Source organism: Drosophila navojoa, chromosome 3 (genome assembly GCF_054131105.1).
Source record: "Drosophila navojoa isolate 15081-1374.11 chromosome 3, UAZ_NAV_1.0, whole genome shotgun sequence".
NCBI lineage: Eukaryota > Metazoa > Arthropoda > Insecta > Diptera > Drosophilidae > Drosophila > Drosophila navojoa.
The window spans coordinates 6,626,191-6,640,421 of record NC_142891.1 but is presented as its reverse complement, the minus strand read 5'-3'; the positions used below and the strand labels follow the sequence as shown (position 1 = coordinate 6,640,421).

The window sequence follows — 14,231 nt, the reverse complement described above, 5'->3', positions numbered from 1 at the left end:
CAACTCCTGGCTAAGATTGGAATTTGAGTTAGAGTTGCGTTTGTTCTTCTTGGAAGAAGTTTATGATATTTGGTGGGGATTAAAAAAGATCTAGAATTATATATGTATACATAAATTAGTTAAACAGATATGGGTAAGAATTTCACAATATGATTTTTTTTTTACTTACAAATCTTCTGCTGAACTCTTAAAGTTTAATTGTTTCAGCTCATTTAAGACTTCCAGAAAAAATGGTCAATTTTTTTGTTTTTTCGAGCTAATATTTTGGTTTTTGATTCGGCGGTTCTTCTTCCTGCGGTATTCATAGGCACTAGAAATAGCAGGACTAATCTTAGCTTAGCTCTAGAATGAGAATATAATATAAATAGGGAACGATAAGATAATTTTTTTAATAAAAATTTGTTAAAATCTGATACTTTTAAAAAATTTACAAAAATACTAGAAAATTAAAAAAAAAATGTTGGGTAGATTCAATGAGTAAAAACATTGTGAAATAAATATATCTTAAATTTAATCAGAGTATTTTCTCCAAATTACAAGCTCCAGTCCTCAACATCCCTGTATTACACACATAAATACACATATAAATACTCTTTCCTCTCGCATTTTATTGACACACATTGGGAAAAAAAATCTCACCCGTTCGTATCAATTTATTTTAACGTCTTTGGCATTTGAACTCTGATTATGTGCACTCGTTCACTTCTTTTTTTTTGTATTCATTTTCCATTTCCCATTTTCCATTTTCCTGGAGCTTTCTATTTGCTGATAAACGGCAATAAAATGGAATTTTAAATGATAGAAATCGCATTGAAAAGTCGCAGATAAGCTAAAAGGGTTACAGTCAGCGCGTGTTTGACTTGTGCAAAGTGGGCGGGGCACTTTGTACATTTTCCAGCCATTTACATTTAATAGAAGTGCATGAAAAGATAAGCACACGTGTGTGTGAGTGTGTGAAATTTATAACAAATCAATAAAATGACAATAGGTGCAAACTTTATCGACGGATTTTGGCTGGAGAGTGGCGCAGCAAGGATGGGTAGGGGCTGGCTGGCTGGGGGTATGCCTCCCGGGAACGTCGTTCTATTGTGCAAAAACATTTGCCATTGATACGCCTGCGGGACTGGGAGATGGCTGAGCCGTTCGTACAGGGCGGGCAAGTAGTTGGACTCGACCCGTAACGAAAGTTTTCGATAAACAATTTTTCGCACGGAAGTGCAATTTGAAGTGAATGCTATCGGTTCCATGTCCTGAAAATGCGGAAATTATACAGAGAAAGTTTCTAATACATTTGTTACCGCCAATCAATCGCTTTGTCGTAAGGTGTTGTGCCACAGCTCAAGGGTTACCTGTGCTAGACAGGTGGGCTAACGGTTTGTGTAGATAGCGAAGTTTTGCGTGAAATAGATAGATTGTCTATAGTGGGCGAATGGCAGCGAATTATGAATAGTAGTTGAACTTCTTCGGATGCCTAGACTATGACTCGTAGTTGGTGAATCTCTAGCAGCAAGGATTTTAGGGTCGATAATAATCGGACTTTAATTACGATCGTAGAATGTATGTGTTCTCTAAAAATGATATCTTATATTTACAAATTTCATTTTCATTTCGAACTATTCAAATTGTTTTAAGGAAGTAGATGTAGTTTAAAGAAGTTTCAGAATCACAAGATTTCCATATAAAATGATCAATTTCTTTTACAAAAATTATAAAATAAAGTATTTCAATAATATATATAATTCCTTATTATCCTTAAACACAATTTCCTTTGTGTTGTGTCAAGTTCCAGCACATTGATAGCGTCTTGCCTTGGTCTACACTGTTGTCGGCCTGTCAGGAAACCACTAGCCCGGGCAGCTAGCACTTACCTGATGCAGGTGTCTTTAATTGACAGGCGCCAACTATTTATGGCCACGTCACGTGATCTATAAACGTGACAGCCCCCGCCGCTGGCCATATGCCGCCTTGATTTACACGTTAGCTGCTGCTGCTGTTGCCGACTCTCTCTCTTGAGTCTGAGACATTCGTAGTCTTATGGGCCAAGGTGTGCTATCCCTCAGCTATATCGATTAACAAACAACACTGAGTGTGGGTGTAAGTCTGTGTCTGTTTGTGTGTGTGTGTGTGTGTTGTAGCTATTTCCGTGACAGTAATCAATTTATTTTTGGCAGTGCGCCGATTGCGTTTCCGTTTCGTGGAGTACTCTGCTGAAGATTGGGGAAAAGTTAAGCGTGGGCCAAGTTTTTGGGGCCAAGTTACGTTTCGTTTGGTTTTTGGCGCAGCGATTTCCGCCAGAATGTCGATAAATCATGTCCCGTCGCAGCGCATAGTGAAAATGCCAGACGAGGATTTGGAATTGAGGAATTGGGCACGGATAGGTGGATATATGTATGTATGTATGTTGCATACGCTGCGACAGATCCTTTCACGTTGTTGGCGTGATAGATAAGTTGACAGCAGAAGGGTTATCGCCGGCTGTCTGTGCGTTACGGCTTAATCAATCTTTCAAGCTCTCTCCGTTTTATTTTTTGTTATTTGGCAATTAATTAATTTGCGAGCCTGGCGAGCTGACGGCACGTGACCAGAAAAGTTGACTCTCAGCACGCGAGAGATAGAGAGAAGGAGAGAGAGAGAAGAGATAGAGAGAGCGCAAAGAAGGGGAGGGACAGCGAGGCGACGCCTCTTTAAAATCTCTCCAGTCTCTGGCAGCGGCTCCATAATTCCGTCCGGGGTTTGTGTTCGGGTTCGGGTCAAGTGCTGGAATTGATGTTTCGTTTATGATTTATCGTCGATTGCTTGGCCAGTCATCGTATCAGTTACCCCCAACCAGGCCGGGCTGACATCTAATGGCCAGCATATTGCACAGCAGCCATGCAAAAAGCCAAAAACTAAATTGAACTTACAGTGGCTAAGGCTGCCAGCCTAGGGATGAGTGCGTGACACGATAGAGTAACTGAATAGGAATATATTTGTAGTCTTCTGTTTCATGATTTATGTTTCATTCTATTTATCTTTTCTATCAACTATGTTTCTTGACATTTGTATATATATTCAACTAATATTGTCTATGTATAAATCATATATATTATTCTAATACAAATTTTGAATTTTTTTTTGGCATCCCTATTATTTTTTTACTACAACTATTCTATTTAATTATATAAATCATAAATATTACTCCAATAGAAATACTAAATATTATAAAGACTCGACTAATTCTAAACATTTCCATTATTTATATAAATCATAAACATGTTCTCCTCACATAAAGAAAAAATATTACACCAAAAAATCACATCGCTTTTCTTTATTTTCTTTTCACTCACGACTCACGCACCCATCGCTAAATGGCAGTTTACGCTGAAAGCATCGTCGTCGTCATGCTGTCATAATCATCCGAAGACAGCATTCATCCATCCAGGCCGTTTTGCAACGCCCACATGTGCGGGGCCGCACCACCCGCGACTCGCAGACATCTCCATCAGCGCGCAACTCCAACCTACGCAATCCTGATGTAATAACCATGTTTTCAGCTTGTAATGCGGCAGGGTAACAACAACAACAACAAGAACAACAGCCTGGCCCATTACATTGCGGGGGTTAAAGTCAAGTCCCGGCAATATACAGTGAAGGGGAGGGTACCGCAGGGCAGGGCAGGGCAGGGCAGGGCAATAGCTGGGCCAAGAGGGTCGCCACTGTGTGCTGTGAGGGTGCAGGGCGCTACTTGGGAGTTGTGAATTGTTTTTGATGTTAAATGTGTGATAATTTAATGACTGTCGACGCCTGACGCATCGCAGGACGCCCGGACTCTGTCTAGCAATTGAGCAATATGTCTGGGTGGGAGTTCTGCTGCTCTATAAGAACGCAATCTTCACTTGAGCTGAGCGTTTAATTTACTGGAATAATAAAAACGTTTTTCGGGCATAAAATTCTGTGGCTGGATATGATTTGTGCACATTTCGATGTAACAGATTGTCTTTTAATGGTTTGCAGTCCTACGAAAATCATTGAATCTGAGAGGGTTGTTTCCGTTTCAATTTTGCACAGATACGATGATTAGCCACTTGGCTGTTGGCTGTGGGAAAATCCACTGGGTAACTGTTATGGAGATGCGCCAACATTGTAGCGCTAAGCGAATTCAAGTTAACCCAATCCATATTCTAAATACTGATAATTACACTAGCTTGTCGCCAGGCACACTTTTTTTTTTATGCATGAAACCAGTTTTATAGTTGTCTTTATCTATCTTCCGATATTCATTTGCATACTGGACTTGTACTTGCCCATTTGCATAATATCAAATATTCTTCCATCAATTATTAGTGGAACTATCTTCTTCCACAAACACGATGAGTAACTATCCAGTTGGCTTTGCTTTAAGACATTTAAATTAATGTAGATTTTAAGCTATGGAATATTTAAAGTTGAGCTGTTAACTATGTTGTAGCCTAGGGAGATATATATTTGTAGTCTTAGCAAGGAACTTTCCTTAGTAATGAGTTATAATCTGTTTTGCTTGCTCTCCAGCTTTTGGTATTATCAATAAATTGGTTGATTTCTGACAGTTTTATTATTCATACTAAAATGTAGATTTATTGTAGTGCCTAGGGATTTTTAAATGGTTAAATGGATATTTGAAGATATTAAATATTTATTCATTGAAATTGGAACTTGCTAAAAATGTTTATTACATGTAGAAAGAGGGTGTGACTGACTCAGTAAATTCTCGATCAGCATCTGTAACCGACTTGAGCTTATTTTATCCGTCTGTCTGTCTGTCTGTTAAAACATTCCTTTCTCATTCGTCAGCTATTCCGTCCGTAGGTCTGTTTCTCAGTGGGCCTGTCTGTTTGTCTGTATGTTTAATTGAGTGGACCTTGAAATTTAACAGAACTGATTTCAGCAAAAGTCAACTATTTTGATATGTAGATACTTTTATAGAATAGCTAAAACTGATTATGGCATATACCATATGGCACATCATGCCCCTAATTTCAATAAGTCTTTTCTGATATTATCCTAAATATGATGTATTAAATATATTCCCTACACTAATCAAACATATTCCGGTTTCGAAAATAGTTTTTATTCGAATTGATCCATTATTCGATATGATTTCCTCATTGTCTATGCATATTGTTCTAAGAAATACTTATATGTATGTTGTTTACTCAAAAACTAGTCAAGAGATATAAACCTGTTCAAATACTTAAAACAATTTCAATAAACTGGAATCTAAGCATATTTTACATATTTTTATTTGTGGCCAAGCCGCAAGTGTGTCAAATATGCTTAGCTATCGATAAATGGTATTGTTTTGTTAATAAACATCACATATGAAAACGTGTCTATTGTCATAGTTGGGGGAGTCACCCAGTCAGGTTTTTGGCCAGCTTAGCGGGAATCCAAGTGAAATTTCCAAGCCTCGAAGCTAATCAAAATTTATGCAAATCCGAGCTAGCATTTTGATTTTGCACTAATGTTGAAATATGGCAAATGTGTGTTGGAAAAAAACTGAATTTCAAATGTGCAAAATGTGGCAAACACCACGCGCACACACACACGCACACACGCACACCCGCACACACATGTGTGTGATTTGCATGCGATGATAAAGTGAGCGCAGACAGCCGCAAACAATGAAAAATGTTTTTCAGCCGTCGGCAATGCGCGTGGGCGGGGCACTGAAATTCATGCTAATAATTTAATTTGCCAGCGAGAGGAAAATCCAAAAAAAAAAAAATATATAATATATGCATATATATGTATATGTTTTTAACTGCGCCACGTGACTGCGATTTATGAGTTAAAACAGGCGTTCACAATTAATATTGAAATATTATATATTATATATTTATTTCAGACGTCATCTCAACTTAATCATAATGCGGCTTAGCAGAAGTGCAGGGCATTGAACTGCTCCCGATTATTGTTGACCATATTGTTGTATTTATAGGCAGCTGCAGTTTGGGAGCTGCTGCTGCTGCTGCTGCTGTTGTTGCCTTGGTGGGCAGAGCCAACGCTCAGCCTGTTGCTGCGCAGGAAGCTGTCCGCCGGGCTGCTGGAGATGCCGTATTTGCCGAGCTGCATGTCCTGCGCGTTGCGCATGGGACTCAGGTGCTTGGCGGGAACGGCCTTGCTAGCGGTGCGAGTCTGATGGACCATGGTGATAGTGTCTGGGCTCAAGAGTTCAATTTTTCAGTTACAAAGTGTGTACAGTCGCGACTTGAACAAGTCAGGGCACGTTGGTCAGATGCGTGAGCACGAAGAATTCCAGGCGATTGCCGCAGTTGCTGGTGCGTGAACCCTTTTTGGAGGATAGATGCTTTGAGAGGCTGCAGGTGGTGCAAGATAAAATAAAATTAGTTCAAAATGCCCATCATTTGATTTTGCTTGCTCAAAAACTGACCTTAAATTATTTAAAAGCTTCGCTTTGGAGTCCGGTGTCCTCATTGACACATTTGATTTGGCACGTTTACGAAAAAGTTATATTCTCACAAAAAATGATACTTCTGGCTGTTAGTCTTAGCCACGTTGCTTGCTCTTGGGTTTGTGTTTTGAAAGCGGCTTTGGCGCGCGGCTTTTATACCCCGACCCGAGGCGCTGATCTAGTTCGGGGGAGATCATCAGCCGTATCATGTGGCCGGTGCGTGTTAGCCAGGTTGTTGTCGCGCTGGCCACGACAAACATGTTACGGCCAGACGCATATGCAAATATTCGACTGTTATGAAAACAGCCAAAAAAAACTTAAGAAAAAAAAATTGTTGAAGATGCGTCAATGCTGTCTCAAAACAAGGCAAAAATATCACAGAGTACGTCATATTTCGAGAATTTGGAAGAATATCTTGTAGTCTTTACCTTAAGAGGATGAAAGTTCGGGAAATTATGGGAAATACATCCATTTCTAGTTAAATTTTGTGTGTAAACAGAAGCATAAAATATGCCAAAGAACGAAAGTTCGCGAGAGATATAGACATATACCTATATAGTTAGAAGTGAGATGTATCTTTTAGCTAGCTTGCTCTTTGGATATTTGCACATCTTGGCTGATTGTTTATCTCGATAATATATGTATAGTTATAGATTTAGTGGCTCTAGAAATTAAGTTTGAATTTTTACCAAGACTTGAGTCATGCTACAAACTTTTGTTTCTTATGTTAATTGGTTTAAAGGAAATTTATTTTGCTATCTGGTATCAAAACAAGTTTGTTAAAAATTAGATTTTATTAGCTAAGCATAAATATCAGTACAGTTATATTTATAATATATACAAGTAAATATTTATTATATACATATGTCAAAAATAAATACATATTATTAGTCTTACATATTAATAAAAATGTTTACAATATATATACAATACAAATTATATATTACATCACAAATATATTTATTTTTGAGATTCAGTTTGACCAAAGTTAATTTCACTCAATAATATTATGTATTTAGTTACTTAATCCTTTTAGCAAGTTATTTCATCTCTCCTATCCTATCCTACAATCCTATCTAGCAAAGCCTTCCCCAAAATTTGTAGCCATTTCAACCAACTTCCTCGACATACTGATTTTCAACAGAATCATCTCAAGATTCATTCTGCTTTATATACCTGAAATATTTGTGCATTTGCTACCTTTCGCGTAATGGAATATTTTGTGTGGAGCCGATGTCTGGGCACGTTTTCAAATTAAAACAAAAATTAAACAATGAACAAAATCTGTCCATGTGTCTGGCTACATTTGCATAATGCATATAGCAACAAAAAGTAATAAAAGAATTTGACATTTAACGGTCTGTCACACATTAGCAACGATTCCAATTTGAAGCCAGAAAGCCAATTGCAAATATTGACATTTAAGCCGAGAGGACCCTAGACGTTCAAAGTACAATACACAGTTAATAATTTTATGTTGTTATTTTTGTTTTCGGTAGCAGTCAATGGCCGACGGTTTATTGTAAACAACAATATATTTAATTATAAAAATACTACTGAATATATACGTAGTTGTACATCAATTTATTGTATTAATTTTTATAAAAAAACTTTATTACTTGGTTCAACTCGATTTCAATCCACAATATTGTTGTAATTGCAGGAGTCTGGAGTGGTTCTCAAACCAGTGGAGACTTGTATGATATATTATGGATATCAAAACTTTAAAGCAAGATAGAGAAGATGGAGAAGGATAGTTCAGAAGATAATTAAGCTTGGTGCAAATTAAGTTTCATGTGCAAGTAGTTAGACCATATGATTTCTAAAAACCAAGAAAGATATGAAGATATACTATATGTTTTCTTTATTGTTTAAAAAAAAAATATCATTTCTAATTTTAAAAATACCAGATTGGCCTGTTTTTAAGGCGTTTTAATAAAATTTCTATAAGACAATTTTTTTTTATTGAAAGCATAGTTGCGCGTGCCATATTAATGTCTCATATTGCTGAATAAAAAAAGAAAATATTGTGATTTATTTAAGATATAAGAAACTTATTATAATGATATCATTAAAACATGGAAGTAAATTTTGTATATTGAAAGATACACGAAATAATAATGGTTATTCTTGAAGTAACTCTAGGCTATAGCAGTTATTTACTGTAATTAGAGCGTCATATTATACATTGTAAAACACTATGGAAATACCTTGGAAATACTTTATTATTTCATATCAAATATGTATTGGTTCCAGCTATAAAGAATGTTTAATTTACATAAATTCTTATTTCATATCATTTGTATAGATACATATATGTTGATTGATTGTAGATGTATACTTGATAATCCCATATTGACAGCTATTTAAAGATATTTTTCCCAGATATCCTGTGCAATCAACAACCCTTTCTTTAAAGCTTTGCATCTTATAAAGTATTCAAGATGTGTAGGATTATTTACTACAGCAAGTTATATCACAGATTGATCCAACTCTAGATAACTATATACACCCTATATAACAACAAGAACAACAACAGATTTATATACAAATATGGGCATTAAGCTGTTGACTGGCTTTCGTGTTGATTTCTTGTCCGAATTGGCTGATGCAATGCAATGGTAACTTTTCATCAGCCAGGCTCATGCATAATCTACCGATATACACATACTATATATACATACTATAGACTCGTATACTCAGCAGAGATAGTCGTAGTATTGGATGTATACATATTCATATTATTCATGCGATGGCCACACGTCAGCTGAATGGAAGTGCAACAGTGTTGAAAAACAAAAAAAAAGCAAAAAAATGTTAAGATAACTCATCTAGGCCGAGTTCCTCATAGAGCCGGCCGGTGGCAAATGTTGACGCAGTAACTCGTACTACGTGAGTCTCAGCAGGTTCAGACAGTTCACTCAACAGGCGGTGGAGTAGCGGGCGCGTATGTTTTTGCTCTTTGCATATCGTGTAGTGTAAGTGGGCGAAGGGGGTGTTTCCGAGAGATTGTAAGATTTTGATGAGTGTATATCTTTAAGGGTCAACATTATCATCTTTCTGTGTTACCAACTATTTAGGATTCATGATCCTAAGCCATAGGACGTATTACTTTTTATTTCATATATTTGATCTTATTCTATGTTGATGCTCTTTTGATTATAGCTAGGGAATGAGTTAGGATCCCTACTGCTCCCGTGTTTGAATACAAACCACTCTATCAAAAATATATATTCCAAGGTTTATCCTTGCTTCAAACTAACTGGAATAACTTCTTCAAAATTTGTACAGGGTATCTGCCAGTCGACGATGCCATACCCAGTTTGCTTTCTGGCTTGTTTGTGTTGCGATTCGCAAATGTGACAAACCAGTTAGTTGGCAACTCTAATTTGCATTGCCGACGACGACAACGTCGAACGGGTTTTTGTCTGCGTCCGAGTCTGGGGCCCCAGGTCTGAGGTCTGGTCACTGAAACACAGGGCCAGCGTTGCTTATTGGAGGTGAAGGCGGTCTGGCAGGGGGTGCGGCTGGCGAGGGCGGTTAGCGGGGCTTTCTTTATTGCTCATGCGACACGTTGACTTGCAGCTGCTGCTGCTGCTGCTGCTGCTTAGAACCGTCACGCTGAGCTGTCGGGCTCTGCATTTTGTAGCATTCGCTTATTTAAACCAGTTGCAGGCATCGTTAGAGGCTCAGTAGAAAGTTCCGAACAGAGGCGAACGCTGCAGCTGAATCAAGCGCTTGGCAAACGGTTCACGTAATCCTTGCGGACAAAATTACCAACTCTATAAAATTTATCATTTCTTTATCAATGTGCAAATTGCAAAAGTTTTGTGTCAATGCCAAAAATTAGCAAACCAGTTACTAAACTAGACAAACAATTAGGGTAAGTCCAGTGTTGTTAAGTTATGCGAAAAGCGAGAGAAATAAGAAAAGAAAAACAAGTTAGCTAACTGAGGCCATGTCTGTGACACATTGCAGATTGGACAAAAGCCTAGCGTGCAGCAAAGGATCTCGTACGGGCAACTCGGCCAACAATAAGGAGCTGAAGGTGTTGACTCTGCTGCAGACTGTGCCGTGAACTTTGAACTCTACGTAAGAGCTAGCTAGAAAGAGAAACGTTTAGCTACTGCGCAGCTCAGTGTAATTGGAAATCGCCATCGAGAAGTTACTAAAATTGAATCAGGCCAGAAAAGCAGCTCAAGTGAACCCAACAAAATGGTCTACACAGAACGCACCGACAAGTGTCTGACGTCCAGCAAGGAGAGCGCCGGACAGCAGGGCAAATCCCAGTCGAAGCATCAGTCCAGTTTCAGTTCCAGTTCCAGTTCCGGCTCCAGTTCCAGTTCGGGCGCCTGGAGCAGTCAGGCGTCGAGGGACGAGAAATGGAAATACAATAATATGGTCAAGGATAATCGCGACCAGTTCAACGGCATGCACTTCTCTTAACTCCCAGCCAGAATGTGGGTGGGGCTGTGGAGAGGAGGGGGTGTCTTTGGGCTAGTTAATTAGCCGGAATGCAACGTGATCGAGACCAATTGTTATGTCTGGGTTCTATGGGTAAATTTGTAAGTTAGTCTTAAGCCTGTTATTAGAAAGTGTTGAATTCTACAAAATCCGCAAAAAAAATTAACTAAAGAAAAAAACAGATGCGCAAAAAAAAGCAAAAAACTTGTTTTAAGTCGCAGATGAAAAAAATTGAGGTTATGTTGAACTTTGAAAGACGAAGCGTTGTATGAGATAATGCTTTGTGTCCGATGCTGGATATAATGTTCCATTTAATTTTGATTTAACAATACATTTTGACACAATAACTGTTTTCGTGAATTTAACTGTTATTGAATTATGTTAGAGCGAAAGTATCTCGGAACTGGAAACTAATAAGCATATGGAGAAACCAGTTTTGATTTACTTGAATCTTATTTATTGACAAACGAGGCGTGTATACAGAGTGAGGTTACCTGAAAAGTTGCACACTTTTGGGTTAGTTAGAAAATAGAGTATTTGGGAATATTTTGGATAAATGTGTTACAGATCTTATAATGTAGAACTATGCTTAAAATGACTATAGTTTTTTTGTTAGTGGGTGAGGCCCAAACAATATAGATGTATGATTTAACTTGAATAACTTGAAGTACAGCTCTTCGGTAATAGAGATTTTTCAACGTTATTAATAATGGCATATACAAACGGCTGGTTAAAATCTTTGCTGCCTTTCTCTTTGTCAGAAATTTCGTCTTTCATCTTATATATATGAGTTTTCTTATATATATGAGCATTCTATGAGTTAGATAAGAAATGCTCTACTCTTTCCAGTTCCAATGTTGGAATAAAAACTTACATTTGTCACAGTATTCCCTAGTAGATCACTTTCAAGCAGAGTTTCTTTACATTATACCTATTGCTGATTACTTGATTACTATAAGAAGTAGTTAGAGTCTTTATTTCCCCATTACTTTCCCTCTCTTTGCACCCTCTACTCAAATTTCCGCCCTATACTAATTTGCTGCATACAAATCAAGTCGTACGACACCCATTGACCTTGCTACTTGACTCATGGCATATCGCATCTATTACTGTCTGCGAAACATTTGCATGAGCTGTGGCTATTACCGTGATTAGCTTAACTTATGCAGAGGCCATCTCCCCGTCAGCCGGAACCTGGGGCAAAGTGCACTTAATACACATTAGGTACGCTTATTTGACAGACCCCGGGCCAAGGTCCGGGCCGTGCTGCAATATTGATGATGTCTGCCCGTCTTGACAAACAGCGCCCAACCCACAGCCCACATATATCCCACATCCCACAGCTCACAGCCCAGAGCCCTCGACAGGGGGTGGCGCGTGCTCGACTGTGGGATCAAGTGTATCTCTGTCCGCTCAGGCATTGCCACAGGGTTCGACGGGATACGGTAGTCGTTGGTCGACAGAATTTACGCATCGCTTGGATTAGAAGTGCGAAATTTTTGATAATTTTTCAATTGTATTGTTTGCCAATGGGCAGATAGAGTCCTTCGAGCCATTCCCGCCCGATGGGAGTGGGAGTGAGCTGCGGTCGTCCTTTTGACACACGACTGCACAAGGCACACGTGGCGCTGGCTATTAGAAACGATTTCCTTTATGCCGCTAATAGAACTTTTTCGATACACATCAGAAAATTTTATTTTTATTCTCTCTCTCTCTCTCACACTCTCTTTCTCTCTCGTTATATATATATTTATTTTATCCTCTGCGTGAAATGTTGTGGCATTCTCTGTTCCGGGTCTGCGACACTTGATGTGTGCGGCGTCTAATTGAAGCGACTTATTTTCAATTTATATACACATATATATAAGTATATATCTGTATTTTTTTTCTGTTCCTTTTGGGCTTGTAATTACTTTGTTTCCAAGCGCCGGGCGGTCGCTTCTTAATCCTGTCAGGTTGCCGGCATATTTGGGCTTTGGCATCTTCGTCACATTGCAATTAAAAACGCACAGCAGGTGTGCTCCGAAAAGTCCTTTGAACTTGTGCTATAAAATGTGAATGTGTCACTTGCAAGGATTCCACAACCGGATGACGACGGCCCGGATGGCCCCGGAATGGACCAACGGAGGGATGGGTAGACAAGCGACATTTGACGCCTGACTGCCATGATTTCTGATGCTATCCAAGTGCCAAGCAATTATCACGTCATTATCATAAGGAAGCCCGTGAACAGCTCGTTTACGTTTTGATTTTTTTACTGTGAATACTATTTATGACAGTAATGTTAGCCTGATGTCTGTATGACTAGGGGGAACTTTTAATTTTCATTACTCATTTAATATTTTCTTTAGCAAACATTGTGCAACTTTTATGTTAAGCATGTATCGTTTTAAACTGGGATATTTGTAGTCTATAGGTTTATTGCATAGTGATTGTGTCTATAAAATTCCATTTTGCAGAGGATTTCGTTGTGCAGAGTAGTCTTCCTTGCTGAGTGTTTTTATAGGTTTGTAGAGAATTGGGAAAAATGTGAGTATTACCTATAATATATATTATACAGAGCTGACGTTATTCGGCTGACCCGTCTGGCAGCCTCACACCTTTTGACTAAGATGCCATTAGCATACCGCGTTGGAAGCTTCAGTCCGAGCATATTTTTATTACCATATTTATACGCCATGGGAAATTGTTGAAATTTACATTCAACTAAACAAATCGATTGTATAACGAATAATAATATTATCGATAATTATATTTAAATCAATATATGTATACATATATATTTTCAGCTCTATCATCCATCTAAAGGAGTTCTCTTATTTTGATAATATCTGAATATATTTATCTGAATATATACATACATATGTATATTCTATATACATATATTTTTTCCTACTATGTAGCAGAAGAAATTCAACTAAATCTTTGTCAATATTTTCCTCTTATCATTGAATTTTCCAGACTCTGTAAAAGTTGCACTTTAACTTTAATAACTTCTTAAGTTTATTTAATCATTTATTTATACATATTAAAAACTAGCTTGTAAAGTTAAGCACTGAGTACTGAGGATTTCACCTTAGACAATATAATTTATTATTCGTTCTCAGCTAAACCCTCGGAAATCCATTTACTATATCGTCTGGCCACGACAGCAATCTTTCGCCAATATAGCCCTCGCATAAGCCACTGCCAAGTCACCTATCTACAGGGTTTTTTTTATTTTCAACAAAGATTATCATTTCATTTGGCTTTGTCCTTTTAAATAGCTCGAGCCCTCAGGCCTAATGAACTCCGGTCCGGCTAGTTTTCGTCCAAAATGCTGGCATGTCAACGTGAA

The 14,231-nt window shown here is 38.1% G+C and overlaps 4 protein-coding genes across 4 annotated transcripts; 2 read left to right on the top strand and 2 right to left on the bottom strand.

Annotated features, from left to right (window-relative positions):
• Positions 1-5,825: 5,825 nt before the first annotated feature.
• LOC115564105 (uncharacterized) lies at positions 5,826-6,165 on the bottom strand. Its single transcript, XM_030388027.2, has one exon. It carries the CDS (start codon positions 6,163-6,165, stop codon positions 5,893-5,895), a length of 273 nt encoding a protein of 90 aa, XP_030243887.2. The 3' UTR covers positions 5,826-5,892.
• Positions 6,064-6,661, bottom strand: LOC115564106 (uncharacterized). Its single transcript, XM_030388028.2, has 2 exons — positions 6,410-6,661; positions 6,064-6,335 (listed from the first exon to the last, which is right to left on the bottom strand). The coding sequence occupies exons 1-2, from the start codon at positions 6,451-6,453 to the stop codon at positions 6,236-6,238; spliced, it is 144 nt and encodes a 47-aa protein (XP_030243888.1). The 5' UTR covers positions 6,454-6,661; the 3' UTR covers positions 6,064-6,235.
• Positions 6,662-10,266: 3,605 nt separating this feature from the next.
• Positions 10,267-10,590, top strand: LOC115565057 (uncharacterized). The gene is made up of 2 exons (XM_030390022.2): positions 10,267-10,313; positions 10,409-10,590. The coding sequence occupies exons 1-2, from the start codon at positions 10,267-10,269 to the stop codon at positions 10,506-10,508; spliced, it is 147 nt and encodes a 48-aa protein (XP_030245882.1). The 3' UTR covers positions 10,509-10,590.
• A 55-nt stretch (positions 10,591-10,645) lies between these two features.
• On the top strand, positions 10,646-11,338 carry LOC115565056 (uncharacterized). Its single transcript, XM_030390021.2, has one exon. The coding sequence runs from the start codon at positions 10,646-10,648 to the stop codon at positions 10,874-10,876; it is 231 nt and encodes a 76-aa protein (XP_030245881.1). The 3' UTR covers positions 10,877-11,338.
• The last annotated feature ends 2,893 nt before the right edge of the window (positions 11,339-14,231 follow it).

Bases quoted from the DNA above. Each gene is read 5' to 3' on its own strand.
- LOC115564105 (XM_030388027.2), bottom strand. From the start codon at position 6,165: ATGGTCCATCAGACTCGCACCGCTAGCAAGGCCGTTCCCGCCAAGCAC.
- LOC115564106 (XM_030388028.2), bottom strand. From the start codon at position 6,453: ATGAGGACACCGGACTCCAAAGCGAAGCTTTTAAATAATTTAAG. The intron at 6,336-6,409 runs GTCAGTTTTTGA...CACCACCTGCAG, and splicing joins AAGCTTTTAAATAATTTAAG to CCTCTCAAAGCATCTATCCT.
- LOC115565057 (XM_030390022.2), top strand. From the start codon at position 10,267: ATGCCAAAAATTAGCAAACCAGTTACTAAACTAGACAAACAATTAGG. The intron at 10,314-10,408 runs GTAAGTCCAGTG...GACACATTGCAG, and splicing joins AAACTAGACAAACAATTAGG to ATTGGACAAAAGCCTAGCGT.
- LOC115565056 (XM_030390021.2), top strand. From the start codon at position 10,646: ATGGTCTACACAGAACGCACCGACAAGTGTCTGACGTCCAGCAAGGAG.